The sequence below is a fragment of the Primulina tabacum genome, chromosome 17 (assembly GCF_025594145.1).
Source record: "Primulina tabacum isolate GXHZ01 chromosome 17, ASM2559414v2, whole genome shotgun sequence".
Lineage (NCBI taxonomy): Eukaryota > Viridiplantae > Streptophyta > Magnoliopsida > Lamiales > Gesneriaceae > Primulina > Primulina tabacum.
In genome coordinates, this window is record NC_134566.1 from 32,347,104 (window position 1) to 32,362,601 (window position 15,498).

At 35.3% G+C, this 15,498-nt stretch overlaps 2 protein-coding genes across 3 annotated transcripts; both read right to left on the reverse strand.

Moving 5' to 3' along the window:
- Nucleotides 1-306: 306 nt before the first annotated feature.
- On the reverse strand, nt 307-9,063 carry LOC142531688 (fatty acid amide hydrolase). Of its 2 annotated transcripts, none has more exons than XR_012816357.1 (21): nt 8,885-9,063; nt 8,683-8,786; nt 8,487-8,596; nt 8,282-8,342; nt 7,730-7,920; nt 7,526-7,655; nt 7,310-7,387; nt 7,086-7,233; nt 6,578-6,690; nt 6,429-6,504; nt 5,647-5,718; nt 4,979-5,030; nt 4,623-4,703; nt 4,452-4,535; nt 4,171-4,274; nt 3,951-4,043; nt 3,629-3,697; nt 2,709-2,820; nt 2,035-2,096; nt 1,287-1,382; nt 307-663 (listed from the first exon to the last, which is right to left on the reverse strand). XR_012816357.1 is itself a non-coding variant. In XM_075637914.1 (21 exons), exons 2-21 carry the CDS (start codon nt 8,759-8,761, stop codon nt 601-603), a joined length of 1,827 nt encoding a protein of 608 aa, XP_075494029.1. In that variant the 5' UTR covers nt 8,762-8,786; nt 8,885-9,062; the 3' UTR covers nt 307-600. The 2 variants fall into 2 exon arrangements, 1 of the variants encoding a protein (XP_075494029.1); XM_075637914.1 differs by having other exon boundaries at nt 2,756-2,820; nt 8,885-9,062.
- A 2,663-nt stretch (nt 9,064-11,726) lies between these two features.
- On the reverse strand, nt 11,727-14,997 carry LOC142530803 (heat shock 70 kDa protein, mitochondrial-like). Its single transcript, XM_075636644.1, has 6 exons — nt 14,800-14,997; nt 14,185-14,252; nt 14,019-14,097; nt 13,359-13,925; nt 12,673-13,293; nt 11,727-12,577 (listed from the first exon to the last, which is right to left on the reverse strand). The coding sequence occupies exons 1-6, from the start codon at nt 14,872-14,874 to the stop codon at nt 11,951-11,953; spliced, it is 2,037 nt and encodes a 678-aa protein (XP_075492759.1). The 5' UTR covers nt 14,875-14,997; the 3' UTR covers nt 11,727-11,950.
- Between the last annotated feature and the right edge of the window lie 501 nt (nt 14,998-15,498).

The following is a 15,498-nucleotide window of genomic DNA, read 5'->3' on the forward strand; positions in this document are numbered from 1 at the left end:
TATATAAAGTGTGTGAGAGTACTAAAGATTTGATCGTGTAAATGTACGTTCAATTTGAGGAAGGGCCATTTATGACGAGAATAAACGATATTTATTTCTTCCCGAAAACTGTCCTAAAACCTTGGCCACTAATGGTGGGTAAGGGGGTTAGTTATAGCCTTAAGATCAAGCATTACGGTTTGAATGAAATATGGGGCTGAATACATTCATGTGATTGTTTGTGCATTGCTCTGTCGAACTTTTTTATTGATCAAAATTTTGAACGTGTGCGCATTTTTGTAGCTAACACAAGTTTTCCTGTTATCGAATATTTATCAAACATCGTGATTTCACAGCTACCCAACCAACCAAAATATGGTTCACAATTATTCAGCATCAAAAGTGTCTCACACAAATATTAAATACACCTGCATGGAACGTGAAAAAATGAAAAAGGTAAATTTAAAGAACAGACCATCTATATTTTTATTGAGGGCATCATGGCAGAGTGGTTAACAACAAAGTTTAATTTTTTTTTCCTATAATTAACGACAAACTTTATTAGGGCAGAAACTGGATCTTTCTGAATGGATGGATCCCCAAGCAAGAAATTGTGTGATTTCAATTCCCTTTCAACATATCATAATACTGCAATGGTTTCTTCTTGGTTGTAGAACAAAGTTCCTGAAATATAGAAAGTTCTATAAGCATCAATTTATTTATGGGGGCAATGAAATGCTTTCATGTTGTAGTCGGACGACGAACATCTGATGCTGGATATATCACGCGAATACTTGTTTAATTAGTTCAACACATTGTTATAAGGAGGGGGCAGAAATTGTGAGCAATTTGATGTAGTCTGACTCACTAGCAAATCGGCTATCAAATTGCGAGCGAGCATTTAGGATTCGAAAACTACACTCTTTTCGAAACTAAAAAAACCGAAGTATTGCTATGTATTTCAAAATTATCAAAAAGAGAAATTTATGAATCAGATGATTGAGTTAAAAGAGTATTCCTACGGCATTTTAAAAAGTAAAATAACATAAAAAATGTCTTGTGCTGAATTATCTAAACAGGTACTTTAGCGTAAATTATATATACTCTGGCACAACTGTAATGGCTTGAATAGCTCGAAGTCGAACTTATCAATCCTAGGTTTGCTTGCACCCATTGTTCATCATTCTAAACACGATTGCCGTTTATCTAATGAAAACTGCCTTCAAAATGGCCATTTTTTTTCAAGGAAAATTACAGTCGTTGTGAAGATGAAGTTTTTAATTTGAGTATCAAAGGAAAAAATATACCTCGACTGCAGCAGCTAAACGCAGAATAGAAGCCTCACACCATGGACGGCCGATGAGTTGCAGGCCGATGGGAAGACCTTGCTTATCGTACCCAACCTGGATAGTCAAAATTTTGGAAGCAAAAGGAGGAAAATAGAAGCCGGTAGTTAGAAGGTACAGAGTGAGAGGTGAATTTAAGCCAGCATTTTTTATTTCTTTGTCCTTAAAAGGGATTCAGATATACTCTTCGCTTTTAGCACACCATGAAGTAGGGCGGATGGAGCAAGCAGAATTGCCTAAAATCTTCAAATTTTATGAATGGTTGCATTAAAATTTTAACTTTGCACCTAAAATATCGAGATTTAATTCCCTAATCAGCATTCCATAATTAGAGCATGCCAAGACATCAACAAAAAGTAGAGCAAACTGAAAAACTTTTTATACACTTCACACAAAACATATTGATAAGTCTTATATAAACCTGTTGCAAGTGTAATTTTAAAACGGTAATTTTCTATTTTATCGCCATCCTTCAGAGCCCAATTTCAAAATCATCTCTTTATATTTTTAAATTCTTCCATATCATCCCCCTCCAGCAACTTTCAGAGAATATTTCCTGCCATTGAAGGGAATTATAGTAATGCTGGTCCTTTAATATTATTTAAAACTCCTTTCCGCTCCATAATTTCAAAATCCTCCTTGTTTTTGAATATATATATATATATTTTTTTACAACAATGTCATGGCAGAGAGCAATTATAGCACTTACAGGCACAGATATTGCTGGAAGCCCAAGAAGATTTGCTAATGTGACAAACCGCATTAGATTTCCTGTTGGATGAAGGAATTCATTAGCAGACACAATTTACAATTATACTTCAATAATTGACATCAGATACATTTGTTTAGATCTACTGGCATCATTAGTGAAAGGTTAAATTAGCTCATCGGTCATTATGCTTAAAGAGATCATATGATGAATTAAGATAGGTTAAAGAATGAATATACAGGAACGAACTGAACTTGAAATGAACATATGAGAGAAAACTTTGATGACTGTGCTTGAAATAAAACCAGAGTTGAACATTTATGTTTGTCAGAGACACAGTGACAAAGAGGAAGATAGTAGACTAAAAAAAGATGGACCTGATACTAATTTAGGCACGATTCAAGTGATTGGGAGATTATGGATAAGAGAGATCCAACCCCAACAAGTTTGGATTAAATTTTGTTGGCTATGCATAACCAAATAGCACCAGAATCAATATTTTTCGGTTGATACCATATTTATTCTCTATTGACATAATGAGAGACATAGAATGTCTTGATGTTTAGAAACTTGGAGAAAACAGTTACTAGTGAAAAGTAAAATTTATGTGGCATTTAGGGAACTAAAAGAGCAACATCAGATAAGAGGAGAAATTTTCTTGAAGCAAAACTAACCTGCAACTTGCAAATCTGCAAAATTTATGAGATGCAACAAAACTAACCTGCAACTTGCAAATCTGTCTCTCCAGATTTAAGTGCAGCTGGAGGTATTACAGGTGCTGTCATCCTAAAGAATAAGCATCATATTAACCACTTTAAATAATTCAGGAGATAAAATCTTATTCTACAAAACATGAACATTTACGCAAGAAGATACACAATTTCTGTTAAAAGTAGTGTAAACAAGAATAGATATGAGAACTATTTAGTTGTAAAAGAACAGACCTTATGATGTTGGGGTTTAGGATATTGGAATAATGTGTACAAGAAAATTTTATTTCCTTGAAGCTTTACAGTGAATTTGTTGCTAGTCAGAGAAAGTAATCTCAGGAAAGACTCCAACCCTGTCCCCAACCATTATTTTGTATTTCTCACTTTTAAAAATGTCTCATAAATGTAATTATACATGCTATTTTCCATGTCATTATATTTTAAAGTCAATTCTGAAAAGAAAAGTCCATTTTTTCTCTACCCTGTCCTCAAAAAGATACAAACCACGTGTCGTTACCACAGTATCGTACATAATTTGTGGATTCTAACAGCAAAGGGTTTTATGGAGCAGGAGAAGTTACTTTATGATATATATCAAATACCAGTCTAGAGCATGAGACAAATAAACACAATCAGACAAAAGAAACACAATAAACAAGCAATTCTAAACCAAAAATGATATGCATATAAAAAGCTTTTGGCAATCAGAAGTTGCAGCCATTAAATGATGAATGAACCATACATGCAAAAAGTGGTATCAAATGTTTTTAGTAAACAAATGTTCCAGAAATTGGTGTATGGATGAACCCATGCAAATGTCTAGCAACAATGCATATTCATGGAAAAATATATTAACCACATCAAGAAGCCTTATTTCATCATACCCCGTCGTTGGAGTAATAATAAAATCCACCTTCTTAAATATATCCGTAAGGTAGAGCATTATCCTTCTCCTACAATAAACAAGACAAAACTAGAGATTTTAAAATACGGATTGGAAATATTGGTCAAGTAACAGCATGCTTGATAGACAGAAAATCACCACTAGAATTATAAAAGTGAACAAAAAGGAGGCCTATCAAAGAACTGTCTCAACAATTTCAATAAATATAAATATAATAAATGCATCTTTAGCAGACCCAGACCTATCGCCGGGATAATGGATTATTGTAACCCACAACCATAAAATTGACAATCACGACTGACCTGAGACATTGAGCTGCAACATAATCCGATGCTGTGAAGGACCGAAAAAGTGCCAGGTTTATCCGCGTGTCATCTGTAAACTTCGTTCGTTTACTAAAGAAAAGCAATTATCATTCAGATATCTGTTTACTATCACCGAGATATTTCACTCACATATATTGAACCTTCTGAAGTGAATTCAAGTTCGGAACCTACATAGTAAACAGAAAAAGGAACATACCCATCTTCAAAATCAGGATTCAACCCACACACTGATTCAGACCCAATTGAAACAATATGGGCATTGCGCATCTCATGAAGCTCTGGAATTACAATCTCCACTGTCTTTTGCAGAAAGAGAAAACCCACTCAAAGCAGGAAAAGTTTATGTGGCACCACCAACAAATATCTAAGTTGAGATATGATGCAGTATTCTTATAATGAAGATAATATTAAATCTCTAAAATTTGGCAATTAACCAGAGAAAAGGAACTGATCAATCATGATAGAAGAGCTGTGCACCTTGCACCCATGTGTCTCATTTAAACGATTTATCACGTCCTCACACTTCTCGGTAATATCAGTCGAGAAAACATCATTAAACCACTGCAGTGAGGGCATTACACCGGTTAAATGAAATTTGAATGGTCAGGTCGAAAGGTTTCTAGTACAAGAAGCTAGTGAACACCTCACCTCGGTGTACTTTCCCAACTTTAGTGATCCCAGAAAGTTTGAACTTTTGTGCGAAGATAAGATAGGTACCTGGGGGATTGACTGCAAAAGTACAAAAGTCATTTAATTTCATCAACAAAAAAAAGAAAATTCTAATTTGAACTTCGAAAAAAAGGAAAATTTCCTGCTGTAACTATCTTAACATTACAGATTTTATTCGCTCAAACAAAAAAAAAGGACATTACAGATTTGAAAATAGTTAGCAAGTTTGAAGAATGTCAGTCAGCATTACAATGTTAGAAAATGAGATATTGCAGTAACATGCTCAGAAATGAATTGAGAAAATCAAAGAACAAAAGTATTTCTCAAGCAATTACAGGTTTCAAAGCAATTCTATCTGCAGCTGAGGATCCCAAAATTGCCGAATACCTGAAAGTGATCGTACAGATATTAGGAAGTATCAGTTTCCCAGTAAAACAAAATTAAGGTCAACTATTCAACAAGTGCGCATGTAAAATTAGTGCTTCATTGGAGACAGTGATGTAATAATATAAGAATTTATGGATAGAGAAACTCTCAGATTAAGTGTATCATGATTCAAGGAATTCGGCAGAATAAAACTGCCCAGTAAAATAGTTATTTTCCAAAACAGCAGAAATAATATGATGGTGATAGTCCAGATCCATGATGAACTCCTAGAGAGGACATACACCAAAGAGGTCAATAAGTGGATGGGAGGAGAATAGATTTAAAAAACTCGTCCCACTAGGACTGAAAGATCAACTTTTTTCTGCATGTAGCGCAGTCGCCTAGATGATACTTTTTCATTACCTTTACAGTAAACATTAACAACTATTAGCTTAGAATAGATTATATGCACATTTACCATTAAAGCTTAAGTTAATCAACAAGAGCAAAACCACAATTTAATTAAAAACTGGATGGAACCGATTGTTTGTATTTGTGAAACGCCACAACAAAGTATTCACTCATACCAAGATGGTAGAAACCTATATTTCAAGAATATCAAGGTATGATTACTTACACAAGTATCGCATCCTCAACAGTAGTTGTGAGAGGTCCAATAATCTCCACTGTCCCCGAATCACATATAGATCTGTCAAATTATTAGAAAACTCGAAAGTGAATGTTCCAATATCAAAAAGGGTATTTTCTATTAAATCTATTGTTAAAAAATATTTTGAGATTCAATGTGACAATTTGATGAAGAAATCATGAAAAAAGGACTAGGACGCACCAGACAACATGTGCAAGAACAGCTTTCCATTATAGGTTTTGTACAATAAAATGAGAGGGCTATAGTTACTACAAAATATCTAGGAGCCAAATATGTCAGGAAAAACTTCAGCTAATGCATCTCATAAAGTGAAGTTGCTACAAATACTGAAATGGAAATTTAGTTTGCACAATTCAAAACCATGCAGTAAAATAAATAAATTCTCGTGTTAAACTAATTATCACCAGTTTTGAACTGTTCCATGGTTCCACGGATTAGCAAACTGATGACTCTAGAGCAATTAGATCGAAAAAGAAATCGAAAAAGAAATCGAAATTATTCATGTTGGAAATTATTACTGGGTTGGAATATATATCATTTAAGTTTAGAAAGATTCACAATTAGTACTTTCCAGGATGTGTCAGCATATAGCTGTCAATTCTGGAACTATTAACTTAACATGCAATATAAATCTGAAAAACAAATTGAAAAGGACATTTTTGCATTCTGACAAAATTACCAGAAGTGTCATTCTTCATCATGAAAGTGAATAAGTACAATCTATGAAAATATGATGTCCTTGATCATACCCTATCATACTGGTCCTTCCATATGTCGATTTCAGTCCCACAACACCACATAAAGATGATGGAATTCGAACAGAACCTGTAATTTTTAAATCGAAATAGATTGAATCATGGTCATTTTTGAAAAACTATATGTGGTACAAATGGACAACCTCCTCCATCTGTTCCTAATGCAGCTGAACATAATCCAGCGGCTACAATTGCCGCAGGTCCTGAGGATGATCCACCCGTATATCTTTCAGGAGCATGTGGATTTCTAGTGGTCCTACATGCACAAATAAACGTTTTGTTCAAAAGTTACAGAAATCAAGTTCGAAAAGTGGTTTCATTTTCAGGTGGACAGACTCAATATTCTTTAATTAACAAAATGCCAGTGACCTCACCATCTGTGAAGTTTAATAGATAGCAAAGGCTTATAAACCAGATTTTAACAGGATAAATCAAATACTTGCATTGAATTAAAACTTAAAAGATTCATAATCACAGCATTTTATAAAGATCCATAATCAAAGGCATGCTTTTTTCACAAATTGCTATTTGAACTAGGTATATCGTTTATTGCACTATATGCCACAAGAAATACATTGATTAGGCCATTGCAACAATTTGGCATCTAGAGATAGAATTTTCGTCGGTGAAAGGCAGCTATATATGACATACCCGTAATTTGGATTGTTTCCTGTCGTGCCTAGACCCAGTTCATGCATATTTGCCTTTCCAACCAAAATCACACCGCAGCAACGTAATTTTGCAACAGAGGCTGCATCCTCTTCAACCAGACGAATCTCATGAAAGAAGGTTGTTCCACCTGCTTGTCACGGAGCACTTGCCAATTGACTCATGGCTTAAAAGGATGATAAAAAAAATGCAATTTAAATAAGTACCATTAGAAGGATAGGGGCAGCAATCGATATCATCCTTAATTGCCATAAATATACCATCAAGGATCGACAATGGATTCCCTGCACATTCCATTCAGATAAGAACTAATATTGGGCCAACACATGCCATGGAGCTAGACCAGTGAGCTATTACATCGGTTAAAAAACAATACAAAAAAGGAATAAAAACCGATACAACTGGGACATGCTTATTTTTACCTTCCTCAAACCTTCTGGTAGAAGCTGCTGCTTGTTTTCTGATATTTCCAGGGTCATAGGAAATCAACAATGGAGTGGGAGGCTTCTTATTTTTGAACTCATCTATCGCTGAGATGAAGCGCTCTGCAACCTGAAACATAAAATTGAAAATGACAAATTTATGATAATTAGAAAGAGGAAAGACAATTCCAAAAATGTACTTACAATAGATGGGGTTGTGAGCTTAGATCTGTATGCATATGCATAATCACGAATACTCCAATAGCGGAAAGGATCAGAAGAATCAGACGTCCAACTCTTAGCCGGATCATATTCTGGAAGACACTTCAAGGCCAATTCAACTCTCTCTTCAGGTTTTCCATCTTCTTCCAGAGGAATAACTTCAGTTTCTGGTTCTGAATACAAGTCCAACCATAAAATCTTGAGCCATTTGCAATATTGTTGGCTAAGGTAAATAATTATTTTAATGATAGAGCTCCTTGCTTCCAGTGTGAAAATTATATGATCAATTAACCTAAATATTCCAAGAGAAGGTACAAAATAATCCAATAAAATCAATGAGTGCAACCGATTTCCCTTGCCAATGCGTCACAGAATATATAGCAGACGTATTATTCTTCAGTTTCTTTTCTTTTAATTCCTTACGTAGTTCCACGCCAAAAAGTATTTCCCAATGAAATAACAGTTACTTCGTTAACATAAAAAGGAACTATAAAAATGGAGTCAGAGAGCATCAAAGAGAAAATGATAATAAACCTTGAGGAGGAAACTCAGGTTTAAACATTGGAGCCTCTGGTATCACAGTATTCTTCAGCATCTGTTTGCATAAGGATCAATTTCAAATATTGAGCTCTACATACATGATACATCCATTGTAAATCAAAGAGAAGTTCAGTCTCAAACTAAAAATGTAATAACATACAAATTTCGATGAAATCGGAAACACAAAAAACACCCTGACCTCAACCATTTTATTCTCCTTCTTCAAATGAGATATAATCAATGGACCAATTATGGACGTCTCAACCACTTGAACAAACAACTTGAGCCAAAATCCAGTCAAATGAGGCGCTGCACCAAAAATCGGCAATCAGTAAAGCAAGGAATTATTCAATTATTCAATTCAATCAGAGCCTGATAGTCAACCACCAATATACCTTCAATAATCTCACACTGATATTTCACCGTAGCCAAGTCAACTTCATCCGCCGGCAGCATCACCTTCTTCTTCACCATTTTCCTCGAAAAATTCCGGTCCAATCTGCCAAAACAACGAAAAAAACAAAAAAAAATGATCAACTCACCGAATCAGAATTCCAATACACACATTTTGCAGTTGACAGAGCTTCAGAAATCAACCTTCTTCCGTTGTTCGACCGCTTGGTGAATAATATACAGCGCCGGGGGGGGGGAATGGAGTGTGTTGAGCAGGTGGAAGAGGTTGGGTTGGGAGGACCGAGGAGGAATGAATAAATGGAAATGGTACAGAAGTAGGCGATCAGAGAGAGCAGCGTAACTTAGAAGTGGGCCATGAGTATTTGCCAATGCAGCATAGTTTTCTACGCCAATAAAATATTTCTTCAATGATTTTGCTTTTTGGACTCTACAGTCTCTATTACACTAGACTATGCCAGGTGGGTTTTAACATTTATAATATTTAAAAATTTTAAATGAAAAGACTTTCCATTGGTATTAACATAATTAATTATTTTTTTTGTTAAATTCAGTTTTATATTAGATTTTATAAACAAAATTTAAATTTTAAATTTTTTTCTAACAATTCGATTATTTCTGACACTAACTAAAAATTTAATTCCATTTGGTTGGATTGATTTTACGCACTCTCATTTTTTAAACCAACATACGAACCTACCAAAATTTTCATCAAAAAAAAATCCAATATAATTATGTTAGGTTCAACATGGTCTTTTTTTCATCAGCCGATGAGAAAAACCGAGTCTAAAACTCGAGATTTTATCTCAAACTTAATATCTTACTTGATTATTGAACAAAGAAAAGAAATGATACCATTGGATCTAAATGTTGAAATGTAGGAACGAAAATGCCAACTTAAACAACCGGCCATCTAAATTTATTATCGATTATAGCATGACAGAGTGAATAGCCACAAATTTTTCTAAGGCAAAAACTGGATCTTGTGCATGGATGGATCCCCAAGTAAGCAACTGCGTGTTTCAATCCTCTTTCAAGTTTCAACATATCATAAAATTGCACTGGCTTATTCTTTGTTGTGGCACAAAGTTCCTGAAACATCGAGAACAGCAGAAGTTTATATTAGATATCAATCTAGAAGATGAGACATATAAACATAGGCATGCCAAGAAACGCAACAAACAAAATTCGGAGCAATGCTAAACCAAAATGATATGGAAATAAAATGTTATTGGCGATCACAAGTTGCAACTATTAAATGATGCAGATTTGGGTAGGGCAGCCCTGTGGACGTGGACAGTCCGGAATACTGATCCTCCCTCCACTCATCAAGAAATTTCTGTTAGTTCGAGATTGGCCGGAAGCACTCACAGTGTTGTTCAGCTCTTGACTTCGTGGTTATCAAGTGGATCTTCTACGGTTTGGAAGTCATATATACCAAGCACGCAATTACAGGTAATATCAGTTTCCCGGTAATACAAAAATAAGCACCGTCATTCGAGAGTGAACAGATAAACATGTAAAATTAACGCTTGAATGGAGTCCGTGCAGTAAGAATACAAGACTTTACTTGTCCAGAAGCAGACAAGTAACAAGGTGAAAACTCAAAGTTTCTGCCTGCTGCTGGTCTTCCAAGATTCAGATAAATTGTATCCTGGTCCAATGAACTGGGCAGAATAAATGGCCCCGTGAAATAGTTATTTCCCAAAACACTGGAAAACAGCCTCGGGTGATTCCATGCACATTTACCAATCACCCTTTGGTTAATCAACAATGAGAAAAACACAAACTAATTTAGAAAGTAACGATTGGATGGAATCAGTTGATTGTACTTGTCAAACACTACAAAAAGCTAGTCACTCGAACCAAGATGACAAATTGTATTTCAAGAATATTAAGGTAAGATGACATATGTACAAGTATGGGTGAGTTTATGTTACACGGAGATAGTATATCTATATATCGATTTTTGTTTTGCATAAGAAGATTGACGATCATCTCAAAAAACTATCAATACATCATCTTATACAAACATATCAAAAGCAGAACTTCTAAGTAAAAAACATAGACTCACCGCACAAATATTGCATAGATGATTGCAATACCAGATTTTATTATACAAAAGCAAGAGTCAGGTTTAAGACAAATCATCGGCTACGGTGTGACAAAACAAATTATTTAATTTGGTAGCCTTCCTTCTCTACCTATCTCAGGTTAGGCGGGAAGCTTCATCAGGGCTGGTGGAAAAGTTGCATCTTGAGCTTATTTATTACCAATTTTATGTCAATAAGTAAATTAAAAAAAAAAAAGATGATAATTTAAATTAATTTTCTGATTTAATAAATAAATTAATAAATTTTATTTCAGTCTTAAATCTTGTACTGATTTTATCTTGTTTAAATTTAGAAAATAAAAATAAAATGATAATTTAAAATTAATTAAAATAATGATTTGAAACTAAATAAAATGACATCAAGAAATTAAGCTGATTGAATGTGTATATGATGATTTTCATCTTAAAATCGATTATATTTGTTTTGATGAATTAAACTAGTATATATGAAATTATTTTATAAGTGTTTTAATAATTTATATGTCTAATCATATAAAAAAAATACCATTTAAATAATTTTAAATCAAAATGGTGTTCTCGTCAAGCATTTGATATTTGGATGTCTTGGAATGTAAAAATGATGGAATGAATTATTTAGGATTTTTTGGGCAGAAAATATATATCTTTATAGGAATTTCGAATATTTTTCATTTTTAAAATTTAAATGACTCAAGGCTTCCGAATCATTTAAAAACTTGCGCTTCCCTCGTACAACACAACACGAGAGCAAATAACAAACCATTTGGTGTAATAATTTGTGAAAACGAATTCAGATCTTAACATAAATTTGCTCCGTGACAATTAATCAGATCCATCGATGACCAGCAAAACGTACCCAATAACACATGCAACTTGCCAGAATCAGTCCACCACATGGCACCAGATTTCTAGATAACACGACATCAAATTCAGAAATAACACATTAGAGTTTCAACAAACATGGAATTAATCCCACCATATATTATTGTCGTAAGGAAAAAAACAAAACAAAATCTACTGCTATCGAGTTCCACATGCAAAAGGTTATCCGTCAGGAACTTCCAATACAACCAAGTAAATCGAGTTCTTTAGATACAGATCTGACGAAACAAAAGATCAAAATTATGTCGTTCATCTACTGCTTTCGGATTCCGTCTCTCTTACTTCTTAGCCTCCTCATAATCTGCCTCGGGTGCTTGATCGCTGCCCTGAGAACCTCCAGTGGATGAGTCACCACCACCTGAACTGCCGGACATGTGCTGCCCAATCTTGGAAACAGCCTTGTTTGCTGCATCAAGCTTAGCCTTGATGTCATCAATGTTTTCTGTGGCCATTGCATTTCTCAAATCTGAAACAGAGGTCTCGATTTCTGAAATAACTTCTTTTGGAATCTTGTCCTTGTACTCGTTCAAGCTCTTCTGGATGCTATAAATGGTGGTGTCAGCATTGTTTCTGAGGTCAATCAAAGCTTTCCTTTCCTGATCTTTCTGGGAATGCATCTCAGCCTCCTTAACCATTTTGTCAATCTCGTCTTCTGACAGACCACCTGAAGATCTAATGGTAATCTGCTGCTCTTTGCCGGTAGTCTTGTCCTTTGCAGAAACAGTAACAATTCCATTGGCATCTATATCAAATGCAACTTCGATTTGAGGCATACCCCTGGGAGCAGGAGGGATACCCACCAGATCAAATTCACCGAGAAGCTTATTGTCTGTAGCCATCTCACGCTCACCTTGCAAAACTTTGATACCCACTTGGGTTTGATTGTCAGCGGCAGTAGAGAATACCTGAAAACAGTACAAATTAGGGCCAGGCAAACTAAAATGAAGGGTCAATATGCCGAGCATCATAATTAAGGACTCACAACATATCATATGCTAACCTGGCTTTTCTTCGTAGGAATAGTGGTATTCCTGCTGATCAATCTGGTAAAGATGCCTCCAAGTGTTTCAATACCAAGCGAAAGGGGAGTGACATCCAGGAGAAGCAACTCTTTGACATCACCACGGAGAATACCACCCTGAATAGCAGCTCCCATGGCAACGGCCTCATCTGGATTCACTCCTTTGCTTGGGGACTTGCCAAAGATTTCGGAAACCACTTCCTGAACCTTTGGGACACGTGTCATCCCTCCAACAAGAAGAACCTCATCAACATCCTTGATTGATATATTAGCATCCTTCACACAACTCTTGCAGGGGGACCTGGTCCTCTCAATCAAATGGTTGACCAAAGCCTCAAACTTAGATCTAGTAAGTGTAATATTCAGATGCTTAGCACCAGAAGCATCAGCCGTGATAAATGGCAAGTTGATTTCAGTTTGAGATGTTGAGGAAAGCTCTATTTTTGCTTTTTCCGCAGCCTCTCGAAGTCTCTGCAGAGCTAGCTTGTCCTTTGACAGATCAATTGCGTCAGTTCTCTTAAATTCACTCACCAAAAACTCCAACAAAGTATTATCAAAGTCCTCTCCTCCCAAAAATGTGTCACCATTAGTTGCTTTCACCTGCATGGTCAATATGTTATCAGCAAAGATAACGAGATAATTCAAATCAAACTTGCTGGACATACCTCAAAGACGCCATTTGATATCTCCAAAATAGAAACATCGAAAGTTCCACCACCAAGATCAAAAACAGCAACGAGACCTTCTTTGTTATTCAGGCCATAGGAAAGCGCGGCTGCAGTAGGCTCATTAATTATCCTCTGCACGTCAAGGCCTGCAATCCTGCCAGCATCCTTAGTGGCCTGCCTTTGAGCGTCATTAAAATAAGCTGGAACTGTGATCACAGCCTTATTTACCGACTTCCCTAGATAAGATTCTGCTGTTTCCTTCATCTTAGTCAATACAAATGCTCCAATTTGACTTGGTGAATACTGTTGGCCATTGGCTTCAACCCAGGCATCTCCATTGGGCGCTCTAATTATTTTGTATGGAACCATCTTCATTTCCTTTTGAGTCTGGGGATCATCAAAGCGCCTGCCAATTAAACGCTTCGTTCCAAACACAGTGTTGGTTGGATTCGTGACTGCCTGTCGCTTTGCTGGTGTACCGACCAAAAGTTCTCCTTTTTGATTAAAAGCTACCACAGATGGAGTGGTGCGAGCACCCTCAGAATTCTCAATAACCTTTGGATTCTGAAGAAGAAAATTGGAAACCATTTAGATTACAATTACTAGCACCTGGAACATCCATTTTATGCCAAAATACCAACAACAACAAAACTTTACCTTGCCCTCCATGACTGATACACAAGAATTTGTGGTTCCCAAATCAATGCCAATAACATCACTACCAGCCGGCTTTGTGCTGTAGCATGAATAATGTGAGTCTAAAGGCTCAATTGCATATTCCGGAACAACATAGAAACCGAAGACAAAAAGGTCAAAAAGTTACCTGAATGGCCTAACAAGGCCTGCCCACTTGTTATTCACAGCCCATGACGGGTTGGTGTTTCCAGTCAACTGAATGAAAAATACAAGCCAAAACGTAGAAATGTAATCTTGCTAATGAAACCATCGCAATAAAACATGCTGGAGAAAAAGTTCTTGAAGAATAACACAGTAATATGTAATACTACAGATCCAGTGTTGTTCTAATAAAATAACGTTGCTTTCAAATGCTTAGGTAAATTATATAATACCCACAAATAAAAAGTACACCAGACAAATTAGAACCCTGCAACAGCTGAGGAAACAACCAACAGAGCTAATACAAGTTGGTTCAAAACAGATTTCGAGCTTAAAATAAACAGAAAAATACATAAAGGTGCTTCTACTAGCCAGAGACCGGTATGAGAAGAAGAAGAAAAATATCTACCCAGCTTCAAAGATGTCCACACCCGAATTGAAATTATCCAAACATACAACAAGTTCACATAGCACAAGGACTCGAAATCAAACAAACGTAATACGTAATAACCGGAAAAACTACCTAAATAAACACGCGTCAACAATAAATCACAAATAATCATATCGAATAATAATAACAAAATCAGAAAAAGAAACATACTGTTCTAAAAGCAGAAACCGGAGCTGAAGAAAATTCTCGGCGACGAAGAGATCTGAGAAGGACGGCGGTGGCCATTGACTGCGAGGAGCAAAAGAGCTTTTCGCAAAATCTTCCGCTTTTGTGGATCAGCTGTACTAGGGTTTAGGGTTTTGGAAAGGGCAGTTCGAGAAAATGAGGCGGAGAGAGAAAGCAAATAAAAATATATAAGTGAAGTTTAATTACAAAAATGGTTACACTTCTAGAAGGTTCTACACATGTAGAGGAGTAGTGGATATATATATGTACATATGCTAATTATTATGCACATGCGACGTGTGTACAAATTTTTTTTATCATTATCGATGGACTAAAGTGTAATTTGATAATTTATTGAGTGACTAAATTGATATTTGAATTATTGAAATAAAAAATAAAAATAAAAGTGTGTGTTAAAATTTTAAAAAAATAACAAAAGTGTAATATTAGTATAATATAAGGGTAAAATTGGAAGAAAAATTTGGTATATTTCTAGGTAGTTATTATCATGTACTCAATCTTAATAAAATAGATAAAATAGAATATATATATAATATATTATTTACATTTCTTCTGATTAGTATTTATTATTTAATATTTGTTGGTTTTTTTACTGAATTTTTTAAAAAACATCCTGGTAAGAATGAAATGTATATAATCGTCTAATTGATTTCTCCCAAATTT

Excerpts from the sequence above, each read along its gene's own strand:
- LOC142531688 (XM_075637914.1), bottom strand. The coding sequence starts at position 8,761 with ATGGTGAAGAAGAAGGTGATGCTGCCGGCGGATGAAGTTGACTTGGCT. Across the intron at positions 8,597-8,682 it reads TCAGTGTGAGATTATTGAAG|CGCCTCATTTGACTGGATTT; the intron begins GTATATTGGTGG and ends TTTTTGGTGCAG. Across the intron at positions 2,821-3,628 it reads ATTATTACTCCAACGACGGG|GATGACAGCACCTGTAATAC; the intron begins GTATGATGAAAT and ends CTTATTCTTTAG.
- LOC142530803 (XM_075636644.1), bottom strand. The coding sequence starts at position 14,874 with ATGGCCACCGCCGTCCTTCTCAGATCTCTTCGTCGCCGAGAATTTTCT. Across the intron at positions 14,253-14,799 it reads CGGTTTCTGCTTTTAGAACA|TTGACTGGAAACACCAACCC; the intron begins GTATGTTTCTTT and ends TTTTTCATTCAG. Across the intron at positions 13,294-13,358 it reads TATCAAATGGCGTCTTTGAG|GTGAAAGCAACTAATGGTGA; the intron begins GTATGTCCAGCA and ends TTGACCATGCAG.